The sequence below is a fragment of the Hippoglossus stenolepis genome, chromosome 6 (assembly GCF_022539355.2).
Source record: "Hippoglossus stenolepis isolate QCI-W04-F060 chromosome 6, HSTE1.2, whole genome shotgun sequence".
In the NCBI taxonomy this organism is placed as follows: Eukaryota; Metazoa; Chordata; class Actinopteri; order Pleuronectiformes; family Pleuronectidae; genus Hippoglossus; species Hippoglossus stenolepis.
The window spans coordinates 19,655,718-19,677,136 of NC_061488.1; the positions used below are offsets into that span (position 1 = coordinate 19,655,718).

General features: G+C 41.7%; 1 protein-coding gene across 1 annotated transcript in view; it reads right to left on the reverse strand.

Moving 5' to 3' along the window:
• Positions 1-3,459: 3,459 nt before the first annotated feature.
• Positions 3,460-21,419, reverse strand: part of ajap1 (adherens junctions associated protein 1) — a 49,272-nt gene continuing 31,312 nt past the window's right edge. Inside the window, exons 3-6 of the mRNA XM_035160451.2 lie at positions 12,692-12,779; positions 12,304-12,546; positions 10,508-10,642; positions 3,460-9,592 (exon numbers count right to left, since the gene is read on the reverse strand). Coding sequence (XP_035016342.1) covers positions 10,570-10,642; positions 12,304-12,546; positions 12,692-12,779 — 404 coding nt within the window. The 3' untranslated portion in view covers positions 3,460-9,592; positions 10,508-10,569. The remainder of the gene's footprint in view (positions 9,593-10,507; positions 10,643-12,303; positions 12,547-12,691; positions 12,780-21,419) is intronic.

Consider the following 21,419-nt stretch of genomic DNA (forward strand, 5'->3'; position numbering starts at 1 on the left):
CAACATACTTTGTTGATCAGCGATCTCCAGAATGACAGGTGACAGGTTTGGGTTAAAATAGCTACATGGTTAAGGTTCGGGGATCTTTGTTGTCATGGTTACAATAGTGGTTAAAGAAGGATCGTGGTTGAAATCAAGAAATATTGACAATTGGAAAAAGGAAACAAATAGTGGTCTGTCCCGTTTAAGTGTTTGATGTTGTCCAATCTTTCCAAACCAATATCTTAGCTATACAAACTCTGTTGCTGTGTAACAACAATCAATCTTCCACTGTACATTTGTTACACTGGCAAGACAGTTTGACTGGATTTGAGATGGCTAAATAACGCCCATCCCCATTTTACTGCAAATTCCTTCTCCTTGACAAAAATGCACAAATCAGCTGTGCAGTATATCTGGGTATGTTTAATGCTGAGGCCGCACTTGCCAACCTGTGTACCTGTGGCCACTATCACAAAATCCAAAGGATAACAAGTTTGGTAAGACCACAGGCTAAGACACTGCTGCCTGGAGTCTGTCTCCATTTTCCTTGATGAGGATCCGTCTGATGAGTTAATATTGGATTCTTGAATGTATTCTGTGAGGATACAAGGGTCTGATACTAGCAGAAGAACACTCAAATGATCTTGTTCCTGTGGCAAACATAGGATGACACAACACCCATCATCCTCATTTGCTCTGTGCTGGGATGGTCAGGAATCTAAAGATGCCACGTTCTACAAATATCCTAAACTGAGAGATCTTCAACATCTTTGACTTTTTACTTGATATGCTAACCCAGGTTCTGTTACTGGATTGTATTGTTATATTATAACTCTGCAATCAATGAAGCACCACTTAGAACTCTGGGTTATTGTAACCAGTAGCAAGAACACTCTGTCTAGTAAGCAGTGCCATCTTTCGATATATAACACTGAAGGACCAAACACACGCATTAGTTAGCCTTTATCCTGCAAGTTTATCACGCAGTGACACTTTGGACTCCCTCTGTTAAAGAAGGATTTAATCTTGTGTTTCTCCAGCACAACAGCTTTTGCTGCCCAAACCAACTGGTAACCAGAGTTGAAGTTTCTCTCCTTCATGGCACAAAGTAGAAAATGTGTGGTAAGTTTGCTTCCACAGATGGAGCACAAGGAAACAGCCCCTTTCATTCAGGAAGAAGCAGGGTTTGTATGATCGTAATTAATTGAGGCACTAACACTAGTTATCTCCTAAACCTGGGTAGAGGCTGCCAATCACCTTTATCATGGCTGTTCAATTTCATGAGAAACAGAGCTTTGAGTTGGATAGTTTCGTGGTCTTCTCAGCCCTGCCTTCATTTGTCTCAGCTGGTCCACTCCACGCTGGACAACCACAGAGCTAATTGACTTTGACTGCGCTGTCTGGACTAGGTGGTGGCAGAGTCATTGAAAGGTGCAGGTCTGCAGCGGGAAATTAATCTCACCACACTGAGGTAACTCCCTTGCAGCTGTTGGCATGTGCCGTCCAGCCCATTGATCGGGTCCGTCTGTGCAGGCAGGGCTGGATAATTCTATTTAATGTATGAGGAGCGAAGGGGGCTCCAGGCTTGTCACAGTCAGTGTGGACTGATCCAACTGGCCTCATGCTAATGCGGCCTGGCAGGCCTCCCTGAGGAGAGAGCCGGCTTTAGGGAGCATGGAGGAGGACTCATTCTGCCTATGCCGATTCGTCAAACGGGAGGGGAGAACTTTATCTCCAGGTGATCCCAAAAACATTGAGTGAGAGAGAAGTAAAAGGCGAGACAGAAAGAAAACGACAACGCAGTGGTTGGAGGGATATGCATCTGATCAGAAGATGGAAAGGTTACATGGAAGATTAGAAGGCTGTTAAATGGAAAAACACTAACTGGCTACTTGGGGAAATTAACATTTATTGTTTCATCAATGGCATCAGCTGTGAATGTGTGTGTGAGGAACTGACTCTGTCCATGTTTGTTTGCCCCTTTGTCAAACACCATTGATTGCCTTTTGCATTTACCTTAAAGGTCAGAATGAGTGCAGTCAAAATATAAGGGCTGTTGGCTTGACCAGTTTCTGATTGCTGATTGGTTTAAAAAAGATGGATAACAAGATTGCAGCTGCTGTATGTATTAAAATCTCAATCTACACATTTGTAAATAAGGGCAGCATTGTTGCCTGGTGCAAGAAAGTTCCCGATACGAGTCGGTTTGGTGTAGAGTTTGCATGTTTTCCCCATGTTTGCATGGGTTTTCACTGGGTACTCCGTCTTCCTCCCACAGTCCAAAAACATGCATATTGAAGGGAATGTGATCGTAAACTCTAAATTGACCTTAGGTGTGAATGTGAGAGTGATTGTTTGTCTCTGTATGTTGGTCCTGTTATAGGCTGGAGACCAGTCCAGGGTGTACCCCGCCTCTCACCCCTCCACAATCCGAAAGGAATAGGCGGTATGGATAATGAATACATAGATGAATGAATGAGTGAACATTTGTGAATGTATAAATTCCAATCTCCCTACAAGCTCTCATGGGTTTTGTTGAATTATCTCTGTGAATGTAATATACAAGTGAAACATAAAACATACACGCTCAGATGTTTGTTCTCACATTAAGTCTACAAGCTCCGGCATCTTGCAACATATTTACCTTCACAGATTCTCCACTCAGCCTGCAAAACCATTGTGAAGGGAATACTAAACAAGGAGGGGTTGTGCTCACAAAGCTTTAATCAATGCTATTATTTATGGTTGACTGCTCTAGATAGGAAGAGAAGCTGGCTGAGGAGACATTTCACACTTTAATCAGCTAGAATAATAGCTTTTGCAGCACTTACGGCTCTCTCTACTCATATGTCACCGCTCATTTCGGAGCATTTCATCCAGACGGACCATGGTGCCAGTCTTATTTTTGTCAGTTGTCAAGGTGATAGTGCTTCGGAGCCAATAAACAGATCATAATGACCATAAAAAAATATTGACAATAACATCATATTAAACAAAGTGTTCCACATTTATTAAAGTGCTGATGTTCCACTGTCCACTGAATTAGACCCATGACGTGATGCTCCAAGCCAATTACAAATATAGTCAAATGAATGCACTGATACTGTGCTTTATCTGATTGTGCCACACATAGAGAACCATGACGTTTACTCGTAATTAGATTAATTGAATTATAATACGGTGATTTATGACTTGAGGGAACACCTATTGCTCAGGTTGTTTTACAACATACTTTCACGTCTGCAGGTGGTGCTCTGAGGGGGGGGGGCAGGAGACGGGGAGCAGGGAAGGAGCAATATTGCTATATTCATAGATCCCTGTCATGAAGGTGTGAAGTTACATTTAAGCCATTTTAAGGTCATAAGGGATTTTTTTTTTTAATTGAAAAACCCTTTAAATATATGAGTTTTCGTGGTTGTAAGAAGTTACTGGAGTGCAGCTTAAAAATGAGTAGAAACAAACACACACGGAGCTTGATTTCATATTCAAATCTTTTATTTTGTGCTGTTTGCCCTGATCACTGCCCTTCCCCCCTTCAACTCAGTCCAACAAACTCCCTATAGCACAAGCCCATGTTGTTTTACATTTTATTAATAGCAACATCAGAGTACTAAATGTACAGAGGACGAATCCAATGAGAATCGCATTTACAGTGCTTGCAAATACAGAGCTTAGTAGTACAAGAGTAACCAAATCAAAGTCACCTGGAAATCGAAACGTTTACCAATAACTACAAAAGGAAGAGATGTGGTTCATAAGACACAAAATAAAAGTTATACAACATTTAGCCGTCACAGAGACAGACTGGAGTCCTTTTCGTGGAGGTGTGTGTATGTGTGTGTGTGTGCGTGCGTGTAAGTGTTGTATATACTATAATCATAGGTCTTATACAAAAGTTAACAGAGGTACTCATTGATATATTAAACACAAATATAAAAAGTTTAAGAGTCACAAAGTACAAACTCTTCATTTTTATGGCGACAACATAACTCGAGTCGGTTCCTTCATGGTTGGTATGAATTGTGATTGTAAGTCAGCTTCAATGAACAAATCAATGTGTTCACATGTGAAAATCCCTCCCCTCAACACAAAGGAAAAAAAAAAATCTATAACACTTCCTGTAATGTAAAGTGAATGTATTTTTTACACCTCCGGTCATTTTAATTTTGATTAACTTTTAGAGAATGACCGGCCGACCAGCCGTGGATTGATATTTTCCTTGTTATCCCAAATCTCCTCGCAGTGTAGCACATATCTGTATCCTGATGGAATCGCATTGCATCGGAGGTCCTCTATGCAAATTGAATGCCGCCACAGCAGATTCGGGTCGCACAGCTAGTCACCATCTAGCAAGAGGGATTATGGGAGAATTGAAATGCCGCAAGCCAAGTGTTGTTTTTCCCCTTTTCAAGTCTTATGACCGTATTGATAAGCGCTGACAGCGACAGCGCCTTAGCTCTTGTGAATAGAAAAGTAAAAACATGACCCCAGTGGAGAGTCGGAGCCCTCCGCTTTAGATACAGTAAGCGCACAGTATGTGATTTATCTGAAATGATGAGGAGAGTGAGGAGCTACAGTTTTTTTTTTCTTCTGATGGCTGAAAGATGGATTAAGTAAGATACATATCAGTCTAGGAAGATAAACTTTGTCGTTTCCTCTGAGTTTAAACGTTTCATTGTCACATCTAATATTTTATTCTTGCCTTGTTGTTTGAGCAACCTACAGTATGGATTTATATTAATATCTTCACTGTGTAACCATAGGTGCCAGCTGTGAGACGCGTTTCTAGGTTAATCAGGCGCCTGTAGGCCATGATTAAACAGGGTCGATACACTGATTCCTCTCCCCTCATGCGAACGCTTCCGGTGATATGGAGAAAAAAAAAAAACGAAAAACAAACCTCGGCCTTGGAGATGTTCAGCCAGCATCTAATCCAAACAACACGTATGTCAATAAGTTCCACTCTGTATGTCTGACATGCCAACAGGAATCACAGCCTCTGCAAACGAGTGCGCAGCGCATCCTTCATCTTGACAGGAAAAGCCTCGCTGATTGATAGCTTGTTTGTGCTGAAGGGAGCATAGGTTTAGTGGGTTGCTGAAGAGACAGAAATGGCAGCCGCGAAATATTCATTCGTTGTGAAAAAGGCATATCAAGTCTTTGGTGTCTGTTTAAGACTTCCCTCCAAGCCCCCCCACCCCCCTGTCCCTGCTGCCTTCTCCTCCCGCGCTGCTCTCACATAATGTTTCCTGAATCAAATCTGACCAGCCAAGTGGAATCATTTTCCTCCCTCTTAGCTATATAATACACCACACTCATCAGGCATCCAGAAATATGAACTGAAAAGGCAAGAGAGCAGTAAGGCATTTCCTTACATATCACTTTGATTTCAGACAGAGGAAAAAAAAAAAAGGGAGAAGGCTGATGTGCGCCGATCTCTCCGAATAAATTGAAAAGCTGCAAATTACATTTTTCCTTGTCTGAATGTCCTTCAGGAATGCGTGGTGAATCGAGAGCTGCTCGCTAAAGGCATGTCCACCTTAATGAGAAATGCTAACAGTGCACACAAGGCAAACTGAAGTAAAACCCTAGAAACCCCACTGTATGAGACACAGAATGAAATTCCAACAAAAGGTTCAATGGTGTGATTTTCTAAGTTTCAAAGAATCAGAACTCCGTCTCACACAAACATCATCAGCTTGGTATCAAACCTAAATGATTTTCAATTGGGTGACATTGATATTTTACAATTATTGGGTACAGTGTTAATAGTGCAGAAACCAAAGGTACCTCCTTGTTGAAACACGACAGAAAGAATGTCACAAATGGTCAATAGCCTGATTTCAGGGGAGAGTTCAGGTGTAGAAGGGAACGACTGTACTTCATGATAGAGAGAACAAACCTCTCACAGTCTTCACTCTGAAAGCTTAAAATGATCATTCTGGTTTAATGCAACTTGGGTCTTGTTTTAACACTTAGCACTAAATGCCGTTCCTCATATTAATGATAAAATTGAACTCACTGAGTTAATTGCTGAGATCAAATTGCTAAGATGAAAGTCTGACGAGGCAAGATGAACAACACCAGCAGAGAAAATGAGGGGAAACAGTAAAATCCTTACACAAAGTATCTGTTGTATACATCCGTCACACTTTAAAGGATTAAGTTTGACTCAGCACACTTGCTGAGGTGGCACATACTGTAGGTGTGCGCTTGTGTTTTTACCCTGCCAGACTTCATTTTACCCACGTAGCTAGACTTCACTGTGGCTGAACTGTACGTGCTAACAATTAAAACGCTAATACGCCAATGTACTGTTTACCATGCTCAACATGTGGGTTTAGCCTTTTAGCATGACAGACAGGGGCTTGCTAATGATAATGGAGATATTTCAGTCTGCACCACAGTGGTGGATTGAACATCTGACAGACCAGCGCAGCCTACAGATTAACAATAAGGCCAAAGTCAAAATAAAGCAGAATCATCCTTTTCATCCTTTTGTCGAATGGCTTTCCACATCACTGCATTTCATCTGATCTTGGCGTTTTTGAAATAGGTCGATATATCAGTTGCATTAAAAATGAAAATGCAGACAAAGAGTAATTCACACACCGCCCTCCTTTTACAACTCACCATGTAGACGCCTCGCCCTGATTATTTCATATGCTCATAAATGCTAATATTAGTCTTCACAGTCATTACAGTAAAGTATGAATGACATATCATACATTTTCTGGGGCAGTTGTAGCAAAATGAGAAATATGACAAATGAATGCAACCCAGTATTGATCAACTTTCGTCGGTTTCTTGGCAGCTACTGGATTCACACTGTTTTTGTTTTTTTTCATTCATGGGATGGAGCGCTGTATATTAGAATTAATGTCGAGATGATTTTCAACAACAGCAAGTCATTGGTTTCCCAGCCAACCGTGAATACAGCACAGCCCGAGATATGATAACAACACGCCTTCGAACCAAGCAGCGCTGTGCCTTTCACACGTACCACCTGGAAATCCCCAGTCTCTATTGCAGCGTCTACTGAAGTATTATACTGGTTAGCTAAAGATATAATACAAGTACTGCTTGAAAGTGCAGGTAGGAAGCTTGGCACAAGGTTAGTTTTTGTGTTTTGAAAGAAATTACTGTAGTTACACATGTAAACAAAGACACTATCCCCGACCTAGCTGAGACCTCCCCAAAAATGGGCGGGGTCTTGAAAAATAGAACACACCTGTACACAAATAGAAGCAAATATATAGAAAATACATTTACACGTGTTATAATATACAGTAAGTTTTTGTAACCCTCTGACTAAGTGAGATAACACTCTTCATTCAGAAAAATATATGTTATGTCAAAGAAGCAACTCCGTAGCCTGACACGCGCGCGAGGCTGAACTGGTATGGGTCATTCATGGGTGTGGTTGTCATGTTGTGAACGGGCAAAATCAGGATTTTTGCACCACAGTGTTTGTCCCAGGTCGTCTCGGCACCTCCTGATTGGCTCGCATTTACAGCTGCTGACCTCACTGGGGAGGCCTGTCATACTCAAATCCTTCAAGGGAGCGAAAACCCGCCTTAAACCGCCACCTACGCCAATTCCTGGAGCTCCACATCGATAAATCCCACCTGTTTCATCTGTATATATATTGCTGTCTGCAACCAAGAAACATTTACAATTACAGAATTGTATTTGTGCTTTGTACAAACCCACAGCCCAATAGAAGGTAGATTGAGAGGCGGCTTCCTCAAAAGCTTCATAGCACAAAGGTAATGTGTCTTTCGGAGATTGATAATAAAATGGTGCAAGAAAACAGGAGAGCGTTATTGTCCCTCCCTGACCACGGAGTTCCCTCACCTTGACTTAAGAGATAGTTTGAACCAATTTGGCAGCGGCTGACGGGCTCGTCATAATCCTCTTGCTTCTTCTTGCACTGACGGAGTGTTTTTAATTTTGATACTTTTGCTCTGCTTCCTTCCGCACAAATGTGTGCACTGGCTGTGTTAGCAGAAATTCTGCTATGCTAGAAATATTGTCCTCAATTATTGAGCGAATCTGGGCTCAGAATAGAGCTGACTAACCTTTAACTACACATCCAGTGAGGGAATTCCTTCCTGCCTGCAGCCTGCGTTTAAAACACACGATGCAGATCCCTTTGAGTCCAGATGGGAGCCCCCTTTCTGCAGCCCCTCCGTCACAGCTTCCTTCTCTTCGGTATCAGATGAAAAAACTGGAGATAATTTTATGCTCCATCTTCGACAAATTGGTTCATGTTCTTTATGACTTTCTCACCGTAAATCAGACTTTGGGGTTTCAAAAATAATTTGTCTAAAGTGAACTAATCTGGAAGTTGGGAGGAGATATTAACGTGCTATCTTTGAAGGGATTAGTTTTTTCAATCTCTTTCCTATTAATGCAAATTATCACATGAATGTGGAGCTCAAATTGAATCTATTCCGCCCTTTTTTTAGCGTCGCAGCTCAGATATGAATCATAAAAAGTCATTAGAATTCATCCCAAACAGCTGCCGAGGCTAAGACCTACACATACGGTGCAAAAGAGCTAGACAGACCTGAGGCAGTATGTGTGTCCTGTCCAGCTCCGTGCAGTGTGTTTTGCGGCCGTGTCCTTACTCCTTCTGTACATGAATGTGCTGCATTGGGATTCATTGAAGCTATGAGCCTGCGCCACAGAAGCCTTTTGTGTGTTTTTCGATGAAACCCAAATTTAGGTTTGGAGCGTACACAAAAAGCGATTGGAGCAGGAGTTGGTTTGGCTCGCACCAGGTGTATTCAGATGATTTTCTTTGTTATAATCTAAGCCGTGGGGGTGAATGGGTAGGTGGGGGGGTTATTTAATTAACAGTGTGGAGTACCAAGTGCTTCAGACGTCCACTGTTAGGGCTGTGGCAGACTCTACTGTGTAAAAAAATAGACATAACAATTTTTGTTCCTAAAATGGGACCTGTAGAAACGATGTTTTAAAATCAACTGTTCGATAAAGCATATACCGTTTCTGTTTTTTCCACCATCTCTCTTCCCTCCAACTAATAGAATAGTGCGTTGTATAAATATCTTTAAGACTCTTTTGCAACACAATTCTTAAAACTATTTCAAAACAAATTCAAATACATCTTGAAGCATTTTTTTTTTTTTTAAACTGTCACATTTCTTTAAAAAAAAAAGGACCAAACAAAAAAGAAAACAATGCAGTTGGAGTCAATACAGGGTTAATATAGCGTTCTTTGTTTAGTCCATCAGTTGTTGAAATGTCCGTCTATCCAGGTTGTGGCACATAGTGGCATTATTGGCACATTGTTCATAAATACAGTTTGTCTTCCAGCCGCAGTAGCTCCTTTTCAAAACGTCCTGTGTTTTTTTTTCCATGGGACATCTGTGACGACCACAGTCTCGTCCCAAACGTCCTGTAAATATACCTACATGTAATCTATATCTAAATGACTGCACGTTCCTGGAAATATGGAGGGGCAGCGTCGTAGCCGCTCCGCTTGTCATCTCTAGAAAAATAAATATCTTCACCAGTGTCCAAAGAGTGATTACACTACTTTACAAAAGAAGCTGTTGTTGTGTTTCTCATTTCCAGCTGGATCCTGTGGAGATGCAAAGAACAAAAACACAATTATCCCTCATTGTGGGCCCGGCTCAAAGAGACAACACTGCAATACAGACGGGGTTTTCAAAGCTAACCTACTTTTGCACTGATTTAAGGGGGGGGACTGGTATCCAGATCAGGCCAAAAACATGCAGCTCCATGTCTTACTTAGACCACATGAAACGACGAGGATGTGTTGAGAGTGGGCTGTTTTAAGGTCTGCTGTAGAAATACATTAGGTCTGGTGAGATAATAAAGAATCTTATGTCTTTTAAGACAGCAGCACTGGGAGTGTGCGGTGGAGAGCAGCACTGACTGAGACTAATGTGTGTCCAGACAATGGAGAGACGCTGTCCTCCCAGTACGCTACCTGCAGGCAATCTGTTCCTTTTAAAATCTGGGTCAATAGCAGACGTTACGCCTCCCTCCGGGCTTCCAGCAACACTGTGGGGCCGGAGCATGTGCTTAACTTTCACACTTTGAATTTCAAATGCAGGCTGTTCAGGCATACATTAGCCGTATATAAAAATGTGTCACAAGTCAAGTGAAAGCGCTCCTTTACTCCTTGAAATGTTCAAATCAATATGCTCTTGGTAAGAGAGAGTGGCAAAATAAATATTAATGGAAATGTTTCACAGATGAGGAGTGAAATCCTGATGATTATGTACTTTATTAATCCTGATGTATACATAATTAGTCTCTTATCTTAATCATAGCCCTCTGATCCTGCATTGAACAGGGTTTCTTCATCACTGCACTGAGGATGGGAGGAGGCCATACTCAAGTCACAAATAACAAACATATGCCAAGTTCCCTTCTATTCCCAAAGTGGGGCAGCATCACCACAGGGATCGAGGTGGCCACTGCTCATATGATGGTTTTGCGAGGGGGGACAGAGTGGCACAGTACCCACCGGAGCGTGCTTTCAGGGAGTCCCTTCCACCCACACGAAAAAGAACAAGGCCTTTCGGCTCGTCAACAGGAGATCTCGAACCATTTCTCCGACACGAAGGCCACGGGAATCAGCTGACGTTCGGTGGGGGAGGGCCTGTAGGGTAAACGTGCCAGAAGTTAGAATGAGACTTTGATTAACATGATGCAGTTTGATCTTATTACATTAAGGCTTAGGCCTAACAAACTCCCTGGTTAGCTTTTACTACCACTGTCAACACTGTACCATTGGTCACAGAGAAACACACAGAGGTAATCACTTCTTTCAGGAGGTCCTTCTATCCTCCCACGACTTTAAACTAACAAGCCCAGACTCTCAGGACTATCTAAAGCTATTTACTGCCAGTGTAATGAGCTTAGATGACTGCTACTGTTATCCCTCCACATAAAAAACACTTTATGTTAAGCACATAACATCAAAACAAATATAATTATGGTTTAACCCCCACAATAGGCCAGATCATTATGCAAAACACACCTGCCTTGTCAGTTTGAATGCCGAAGAGCAACGCGTCCTCATCCTCAGACAGAACAATTTAAACTCAGAGTGAAGGGCGGTGTATTGAAGTTAGGATTTCCAATTTCCATATATATAAAGTGTATATACTGCAACAATTTTCTTTCTGAAAGGCTGCCAGCAAGATTATTAAGAAAATGGCACCGTAGAGACTTCGCATCCCATTGGCTTCCATCTATAAACTGGCCCTTTACACAACAACCAACGTGTGATATTTGTGTGTCGATTGAGACTCGGACAACTGGATAAAAACAGTTAGGATTTTGACTGTAATTGACAACAGCATGGTTAAAGGATTCAACACTGACTCCTAGTGTTGACTGGGGTTGGGTTTTACTACACAGCCGGTACCTATAGCAACGAATCACAATGCAGATACTGGAGCCTGAGCTCTGTACTGAAATAGCTTCCCTTTTAACAGGCAACATAAACATTATAATTACTTTAAATATATAGCATCAAAGCCAGGCTACAAAGTGCTTCACAAAATACACGGTAAAAAATACACAAAACTAAATTAATCTGACTGGCTACTGGCTTGTATGGCAGTACCATTACTGCATGTGTCCAGTTAACATTATATTTAACTCTGGTGACAACACACACTCTACATGGCTCTGGCATCACGTTACGTTAGCCTACTGTTAGCTAGTAGCTACCTGCAAACTCGTGTCGACATGACAACGAAATGCCTAAAGCTAAACGGTCAAACATGAGGCTGGATTTCACGTGAAAGGATCCAACACGGTAAGATGACAACAACGAACTTAATAAAGCATCTGGTGACACAGAAACATTTGAAATCAGAGGGATGCTCCGTGTTTGGCTCATGACAAACACATTAGCCGCAGTGTGGGCGTGACCCCGTCGCTGAGGAGACAAGAGAGTTTGGAGTATTTTGTTGTATTAAACACTGAAACTGTTATTTCTTGTGAAATTGTTGTAGTTTGTTTGTGTTTTATTTATTATCTTGGTATGTAAATTGATGATAGTTTCGCACTTATTTATATTTTTTATATTTAAGAAAAGTATACTTTCAACTTTTAACAGTTAATGTATAAAATTTCAACTTCCAATTTGCCTGAATAAGAAAAGGTGCTGTAATCGTCAACTGTCCTTTTCTGGGATGTTTAGGCACCAGTGCAGTTATAAAATGATCGGTTTGGTAGAAAAAAAACCAAGCGATACCAAACTCGTGTGCATCCACCTTTAGTGCCACAGACGTTCCTGGGCCAGCGTACCTGTTTCCGTTGTATGCACTCTTGTAGACAGGTGTCTGCTGAATCATCTCATCAGTGTAGATGGGCACGGCAGTCCGAACGCACTCATGTGAGCACTGCAGGCTGTCATTGTAGGCAGTGAATATGTCCACCTTGCTGGGCACCCGGGCCGGGGTGAAGTCTGTCAGATTTTGGCAACTCTCCTCCTGCTGGTGGATCTTGCGCTGATGGCTATTGTGGCGACCATTTCCCGACTGTGCACAGCTACAAAAACACGCACCAAAGACAAGAAGCAAACATAAAATCATACCTTGTACCTCTGTCTGTGTGTAAAGATTTGTGACAACGGGCGAGTACAGTAAAGTTGGGATGTGTGAATGAGTGAAAAAAGTCAAGGAATCTTTCCTACCAGTTTTTAAGGACGAGTGTTGTGATCAAGGCTGCGATAACCATAATGAGAGACACAGTGATTGTGATTATCTGGTGAACTGCCAAACCTGCGACACACAAACACAAGAGCAAAGGATTACAGTCATTTCGTGGAGGAAATATTTCCACTCGTCCTGCACTCAACTTCTCTTCTCTTTCATTCTCTGATCTGTGCAAGCCCACCTCACTCCACAGGATCAAGGGCAGCTCACTGTAGAAAGTAGAGGATGACACCCAGAGCAGTTTTCCTCTTTGCTAAGTATTCATGACAGTGTCATCCTCTGCTATGCATCATGTAATAGTGATATCAATTATTCCATTACAGTACAGCCAACTGTAATTGATGACTAAATTCATGTCCAACTTTTCTCAAAGTACTTAGAAGCTATCATTCTTGTCATTACAAGAGGGAACATCACCAAAATTAATATAGTATATCATTTTTACATATGATATATATTTTCCTATTTAACTGCTAAAATAGCATATTATATACCTTCCCTATTGTCCTCCCAAATGACTCCTCCGCCAGCAGCCTCACACAAGAGGAGCTATCTTTTTTATAACCTGTATAATCTATATCGAGTTTTACCGAAGGCTTTTATTTCAATGTCAAATGCCAGCAAATTATCTAATGTGGTGCGTCACATAAAATGTTTTATTGAGAGATGATTCTGAGTTTGAGTGGGAGGTAAGGCATGTAAATGCAGGATAGAGGAATGAGAACACATACAAGCAATGCAACTATTTTCATTGGGCAAATTCTTTTTATATAATGTTGTTCTTAATATTTAAGGAGGGAAAAAAGAGACGAAAAAGAGATGTTAAACTAATTTAAGACACTGTCAGTATTTATCCATACTTTAGATTTAGAAAGACTCTTTCTATACCAAAATAAAGACCCAAATATTTGACTTCAAACTTAAAGCAGCCCCATCTCCCATGACACATTCATTCATTCATTGTGAATATAGAAAAAAATGTAACAATGTGGCTTAAGGTAACGTGCCCTTTTACTTCCTGGGAAGGCTTATTCCATTCATTATTTTGTTGGTATACAATGATCTGCCTTTAAACTAAATATCTGAAAAACAGCAAACAGTCAACAGGGCCTGAACTTCTCACCTTGCATTTCTGTGTCTACTCTTAGAAAATCATTATAGGAACCCAATCATGATGCACAGCAGAGACACTGGTTGAAAAAAACGATCAGATCCACAATATTTTATAAACCCTGTGTATAAACTCTTGGAGGGTTTGGTGCATTTCATCAATTGTTGTTTAATTTAGGGATTTTTAAACCCACCCATCTATGCACAAGTGAAACCAATGTAAACATGCATGTAACCAAAATGTGAAATCTTCCAGGTATCGAAGTTAAAGTCTTACTTAGTTATACTGAGATTTCTAGACAGAACAAAGTTGTGAATTTTCTTTGAATGCAGTGTTTTGCCTGTGCACTGTATCTTACCAGCTTACAGATATGAATGTGGACCAACTGTTCTCTGCCCGCTCCCTTTGTTCTGCATGACTAAAGTACAAAAGCATTGTTCTTATTTAAACTCTGAAGACTCCCCTGTGTGCTGATCTCTCACTTTTGCCAGAGACGAGTAATCCACAAACAAAACTGTGCTGTACACGTCTAAAGTGAGGATTAGTGCAAATCTATTGCACTGTACTGAATGGTTAGTGTGCTGTGTGTGTGTGTGTGTGTGCGTGTGCGTGTGGGTGAGTGATAGAGCGTGAGAGGGACTAGGACACAATGACACACTGCAGCAGGTGACGTGCCGCAGCAGGGAAAAAGAAAAGAAAAGACTTCATGATGAAAATGCCCACGTGGGCCTTATACATCTCACCTCTCCATCAGCCAGCTGCCTAACTGCTGATCCAAGCCAATTTGTCTTCAGGAATGCTTAAAAGGAAGTGCCGCTCAGTCATTTTGGAAAAGCACATGGTCTCTCCTCAGCCTCCCTGCTGCCTGGACAGCCTCCACTTTTATAATAAACTTCTGTGGGCAGGGCCTCGCTGAAGACAGGCCAGGTCAGCCTTGGATTAATGCCGTCTCAGGGAAGCCTTACCTCTCCAGAGTCTGTTGCCACGGCAAAGGCACATTAACTTATCCGGGGAGTCATTTGCATTTCCCTCCTATCCCCTCTCAGCCCTCTGTCGGCCGCTCTGCCTGTCTCTGGCCGACATCAAGGCTGTTAAGTTCGGTTAGAAGTTAACATCTGTCTGAGTTCAGGCATAATAGAGCTCGCCCCTGACCTTGATCAATAGCTGAAGTCTCTGCTGAGAATCGTTTCATTTTAAGTTAGTGTCAAAGTGAAAGGGGGCAATTCCACAGTCAGTAGGTTTAAAACCCAGAGCTGCACTTTGTCCTCCACACCACAACTGATTACATCACATTACGAGGCTGCATTAGTTTGTGTTCCGTCCGTGCCGCTTGCAGACACGTCTCCTCTGTCCATGCAAAAGAGACCAGCGTAAATTACAATTCATTTAAACATCAAATTTCCACCGACTGGTGAATGTATTGTCAGTGAACACACAACATATGTTCAGTGGCCTTGCCAGTGTGTAATTTTATACCAGAGGAATCCAACTGGCTCTTTACTGATGCTACGTCCCAAGTTTTAAGGGTATTTAAGTCTAAATTGCGCTTTAAGAGTTATTTCATTCTGCCATTTGGAGCCAAAAGTGTGCATCCATTCCAAGTGCAGTTCTTTAATGAAACAAATGAACCAGAGAAAGTGAGGCCCTGAAACAAAAACACCAACATTAAGTCTATTATAACCTCATTTTCAGGGCATTACATTTAAGGGTGCGAGGATAATAGAGCAGATAATGACATCGGTGACAAATCTGAGTGCAAGAGGCCAGTGCTATTTTCATCCACAACTGCCAGTTGGAGGGAGGAGAATTTGGCATGTCCATCTAAAACTCATTGTGTCCTGGCAGCCAGGTTGAAAAATCACCTTTGGCAGTCACCTTGCTTTAGAGATACCCAGTTCGGTTTTGTTTGGTCAAATCCCTGCCAAACAAAAGGAGGATGAGAGATAGATAGAGAGAGAGAGAGAGAGAGAAAGGGACAGATAAAAAGGGAGTGACAGAAAGGGCTGCAGAGAGTAGGGACAGCTCACTCATGACCTCTATGGCAGCAGGATTAGAGACCACATCAGCGCTCCCAGCAGGGAATAAATGAGATTTTTCACCTTCTCCGCCATGACAGTTTGATGAACATGTCAAAGAAAAGCATAGCAGTTAGATTAAATCTCCCCTAGATACCTACTTGTACTAAAAGATTCCTAATTTAGACACGAAAACTTGCCATGCATTTGATAAATGATTTTGACTGGTAATATTAGGTTTGTAGCACCTTAAAAACTCTTAAGTATGTTTTTACCGCCGTCACATCAAATTATCTTGGTATTGTCATAAATATTGCCTAAAAAAAGAATAATTAATTCCACCAAGGTGGTTATGTCTCCACCCCTTTCCGTTTGTTTGCAAGCAGGATTACACAAAAACTAATCCATGGATTACCACAAAACAGGACAGAACCCATCAAATGTTGGTGCAAATTTGGAACAGGAGGTGGATCCAGATCATTTTTATCACTTTCTCTAACATTGCAAGATAGTTTTTTATATATTTTTTCAACATTTTTGGCCATGGATCAATTCATTGATCTTTATGAAAAATCTGCCATGTTTAGGAGACTGATAATTATAAGTGTGTGTAATTTGGTGCAGAACCAAATAAAACTCTGGATCTAGGGAGTTTAAATGTGGTTTCATGAGGAGACTGTCGGGCCTTGGAGGAGGTATGTCCTCTATTGAGTGGCGTTCTGGTTAATGTAATATGTTTCCAGAAACAGCGGGCAGGTGTTTCCAGTGAAAAAGCTCTGATAATCCCAGTGTACACAACCTGCTCAAACAGCAGGCACACGAAGTTAAAGAGTAGCTGGTGAGCGTGGTGGAGAATTTAGTAGTTCGAGAGTTGACGGACACCAAAACGTTACTAAAAGAAGCATGAATATTGAATTTGAGTGGTTGGATGTGTACATTTTACTAACACGTTCACCCTAATGACTTAATGCGGTGATAAAATGTCAACATTGTATTTACAGTTTGTTCCGCTGCCCCCAAGTGGCAAAGAAGACAAATCGATTAGTACTGCTGTGAGCTCAAACCTGAGCCTTCATAACTACAGTCACAAATGAGCTCAACACATTTCCTGAGCTGTCATGCGGAAATTAGTACAGTGCTTATGAAATGTATTAAATTGTTGCTGTGTTATTCCTGTACCTGGTTCATTCTCCTATTTGTGAAGGTATTTTATGTGGAAACCTCAACATTTTTGAGCTGAAACTAAGAAAACTTCTGACGTGAGTCATCAACCAGTCTTATGGTGGGAGCTTTTACGAGCGGCAATTACTAACCTGCAGTATCATCAACAGCTTGAGCTCTTATTTCCATACAGAGCACTTCCAGTAAACCAACAACATGTGAATTTGTTGTTGTTATTGTGATGAGGAGCATTTTAATGCTTTGAATTAGAGACAACTGAACTTTTTTTTTTAACAGCAGACGTTTTAAATTGTCCAAATTAATGACGGATGTTATATCCAAGTGTCCCAGTAAGCCATTACACGATACCGGGTACCCTGAAGCGGCTAAATGGAATTCAGCCATCATTCATTTTATTATTTACACCTGTGCTTTGTCTACTGTGACATGTCACATGAATAAATACTATTGCTCAGGGTGCACTAATGTATTTTCTCACCCTGCCTGAATACATACTGGCTGCACGAAACACGAAACACCCCCGTGATAAAACTGAAGCAATATCTGTCAACACACTTATGAAGTTTGACAATATTTTAGTTGTCATGACAGGCATCATCCTGCAATTAAAACTACTACTATAAAAATGATGTACTTGAGGCCACATGTGGCATGTTCAAGTAACAAATGAGTACATTTTGTTCTGGCCTGTTATACAGTAACATTTAATAGACAATCCATCCTTGACACTGCAATCATTTATAGTTTGTCTGTACAGTTTGTGACTTTGCTGAATTCCTGAATGAGTAGTTGCAATTTACCTGGTGAATTATATGACACCATCCGAAGCACAGGCAGTTTGTGCTCTGAAAAATGCACAATATGACAATACTTATTTTATACATGTATACATGAGTTATTGTCAATAGCTTAAGAGTCTTTATTGTGTGTGTGTGTGTGTGTGTGTGTGTGTGTGTGTGTGTGTGTGTGTGTGTGTGTGTGTGTGTGTGTGTGTGTGTGTGTGTGTGTGTGTGTGTGTGTGCATGCAGTGTGAAGCACATTTAGGGCTAATGGTGCCTACACCCATTTAGCGTTGGCTTAAAAGCTCCTGACAAATGTGGGAAAGGCCCCTCATTAGTGCAACAGAGTTACAGCTTACAAAGGTTGAGCCACTCGACTCCCACACGCCACACAGCACATCTGTACAGGAGTATTCAATGCACCCTAATACGCTGCATGACCAATCCGAGACAGCCTCTCCCACAAGCAGACACCTGAGCAGGCCAGGTTGAGGGAAGACTTCCATCAAAGGCTGCTGATAGTTTGGAATTGGCAATTAACGCTGGTGTCAGGGTGTCAATCTGGGCTGATTTCCACTGAGTAACCAAGCAATCTAAAACACTTATGGAAGAAGAGGGTGCTGGGCGAGGGTGAGACAAGAGCTGGACAGAGGGAGAGAGAGGGGGGAAAGTTGAGGAGGGAGGGATCAGAAACAATTACTCGACATGCCTTTCAATGTCAAAGGCATCGCTCCGTAATGCTGGACAGCAAACGCCAGAATGGCCAAAGAAAAGAGGAGGTAGCCCGAGTGTACAGCTTCAATGATGGCGACCCATAGGATGTTTCCACACCTGCACGTTTTAATATTTTGACACTGAGAAAAACTACCGCAATGAGACCCTTGAGAGGAGGTGGTCTCGGTCCACTTTCAAATAAACTGTGGTTTGTTTGTGGTGGGATAATGATCTAACCTCGATCCAAGCCAACTACTGCAGCAGTGTGTGTCGTGGTAGTAGCAGCGCCAAGACCTTCCTGCCCCAGACATCTCTAACCATAGACTGTATAAAAAGATGGACGAAATGACGGCTCCCAAAAGTGAAGACTAAGCATCTCGATTGCCACCTGGTGGCTGGCTGGAGTATGGGTAATGAATAAAAATCTCCATGTTAGCAGATGGGACGTGGACCTAAAAAAAGTCAAAGCACACATCAAATAAACTTACTTCAAAGATGGTTTCTGTCATATTAGGTAGTTCTTATTGCACTGAAGTAGGTGTTGATTTTTACAATGTGTTTGGTTTTAATTAGTTATTTAATAGTAAAATGATCTAATTCCATAAAAACAGGTAACCCATTATGATTGACAGGTGAGACTGACTCGAAATGGTGTACGTGTATTGCTCTGTGTCGTCCATCTTTCTACCCAGTCTGTGTGTCACATCGTTACAAGAGGATTTTTCTCTGGGTAATAAGAAACAAACCAAAGTGGAAAAGGCATTGAATTTGCACCAAACTCATCAATTTGGACTAACCCTGATATGCTTGTCCTGTGTGCCTGCCTGTGTAAGAACAGCTCATCCTGTTAACAGACAAATGAAAATCACTGCAATTTTCAGGTGGGTGTAAGATGGCATCGCTGCTGAGGCGGCTTCAATCAACCATCCTGAAATCTGTGCACTGTCATGTTGGTGACAGGAAGGTTTTTTTTCTTCTCACCAGACAAAAGCTCAGTTGAATTCTTGTGAACAGGCTCTGCAGCACACTGACTGCCTGCAATGTTTCTGAGTCTGAGTCTGAGTCTCGTCTCCATACTATATCTTTTTCTATGTTCCCTATCAAGTAACACATTACAAAAAAAGGGGATAATGTCTCAAAAGCTGAAATAAATGAATATTTTTAAGAGGGTCATATTAAAATGCAGCCCATCACTTCAGACTGACAGAACAATCTCCTGTATCCAAAATAGTGCCTCAGTCAACATCTGCACTTCCTTTGGGCAGATGTGTCAAGCCATGAAGAAAGAGCTGAGCAGCGGAGAAACAGAAATTGAAACAGCATCTGCTCAGTCTGGCCCCTTCATCTCCTCTTGGCTGGGTTTTCTGTAAATCAGGGAAAGGGGCTTTGACTCTGCACGCCTGTCACCAGGCATCAGCATTTAAGCCCAGATTTAACGCTCTAGAAAAGGAGATTCATTTTTACCCACTTTATTGAGAGTCAATACAGAGAGTAATGGCACATTTATTGGATTGCCATGGTAACCGTTGGGAAAAGTGGTTTCTCTCTGTCTCTATGTGCGTCTCTCACTGTTGAAGAGGCTGCATTACGCCTCTACAGGTCTACCGCAGGTCAATATGATGCAACACAATGTTCGCTTCTTTAAAAATAGATTTCTGAGACACTTAACATACATTTTACATGCGCTCACTCTGCTCTACGGTGGATATTGACTTACTTATTTACTCCATTCATTTAACCCTCCACTCCAGGTGAATTGCTGCCAGATGGATCTATTTGTTAAATACCTGCTTACTCCCTCACTGCATGTTAACTTTTATTCCAAACTCCTAACTTGTGTCTGTTTCATGACGACAGTTATTAAGGCTTCAATGCGTCTTTAAGAAACACTGGGTACCTTTCACTTACTCCGAACTAACCTGCGATTCACAGACCGTCAAGCAAGACCCAAGTTATCAGTTGTGGCTTTGCTGACTGCAGTTTTAATCATCTCATATCCTTAATGGAGCTGACAGCTCCATCTGTGTGGAGTAGAGGGGGGTCACAGTTACTAGCAGCACAATCACCGGGAACAATCAGCGAGCATCTGGAGGCATCACAGCTATAACCACCACCACCCGTCCCTCCCTCCCGCCCGCCATCTGAGAGCTCCTGTATGGCGGTCAGAGCGTTGTGAGAACAGGATCAACAGGAGTTGTCCGCTCAGAGCTGCAGCATCCAGACAAACGTGTTTCCAAACTGACTGGGATATGCACAAGATCAATTCTGATGTTGAGGATGTAGAATAAACTGGTGGCAAACTCACTTAACAGGATATTACACATTAAAACTAGAGGGGCACTCTGAAGGTGCAGTCCTCCACTAAGACTAAGGCCCAATTTCACCATGTCAAATTTGGTCTAAAGTTTTTCCCCCAATAATAATCTAGACTGTGGCAACTCGCAATATTTGCATTTTGAACACTTGAGGTCATACACCTCCACAAAAATGTACGTAATTCAGATTAATAGTTTTTCTGTGATTGCCAGAAAAATAGAGCCACTTCAGGTTGAAAGCCATTAAACTTGAACTGAGACCTACAGCATGTGCGTACACTAACTAATGGAAAGCTATGCATGTGTATAGATAAAAAAGATCCATGTTAGAAAAGATGTATAGGGTATTTGCTAAAGGCCTTTCAACCTGCTATATGCGACGGTCTTTATACTGTGAGAGGAGATTTTCCACAGTAGCCGAAATAATTGTTCCTTTTGTTGTCCATCGCTATCACTGCAAACAGCGAGTGGGAGTTAAGACACATAGCCCTCAGTCAACACGTGCAACACAGACAAGCTGTGAATCTCTCTGTGTCACTACATAGCGGGTTTCCAACCGAGCCAAAATGGTCGGCAAAATGTCACAGTAC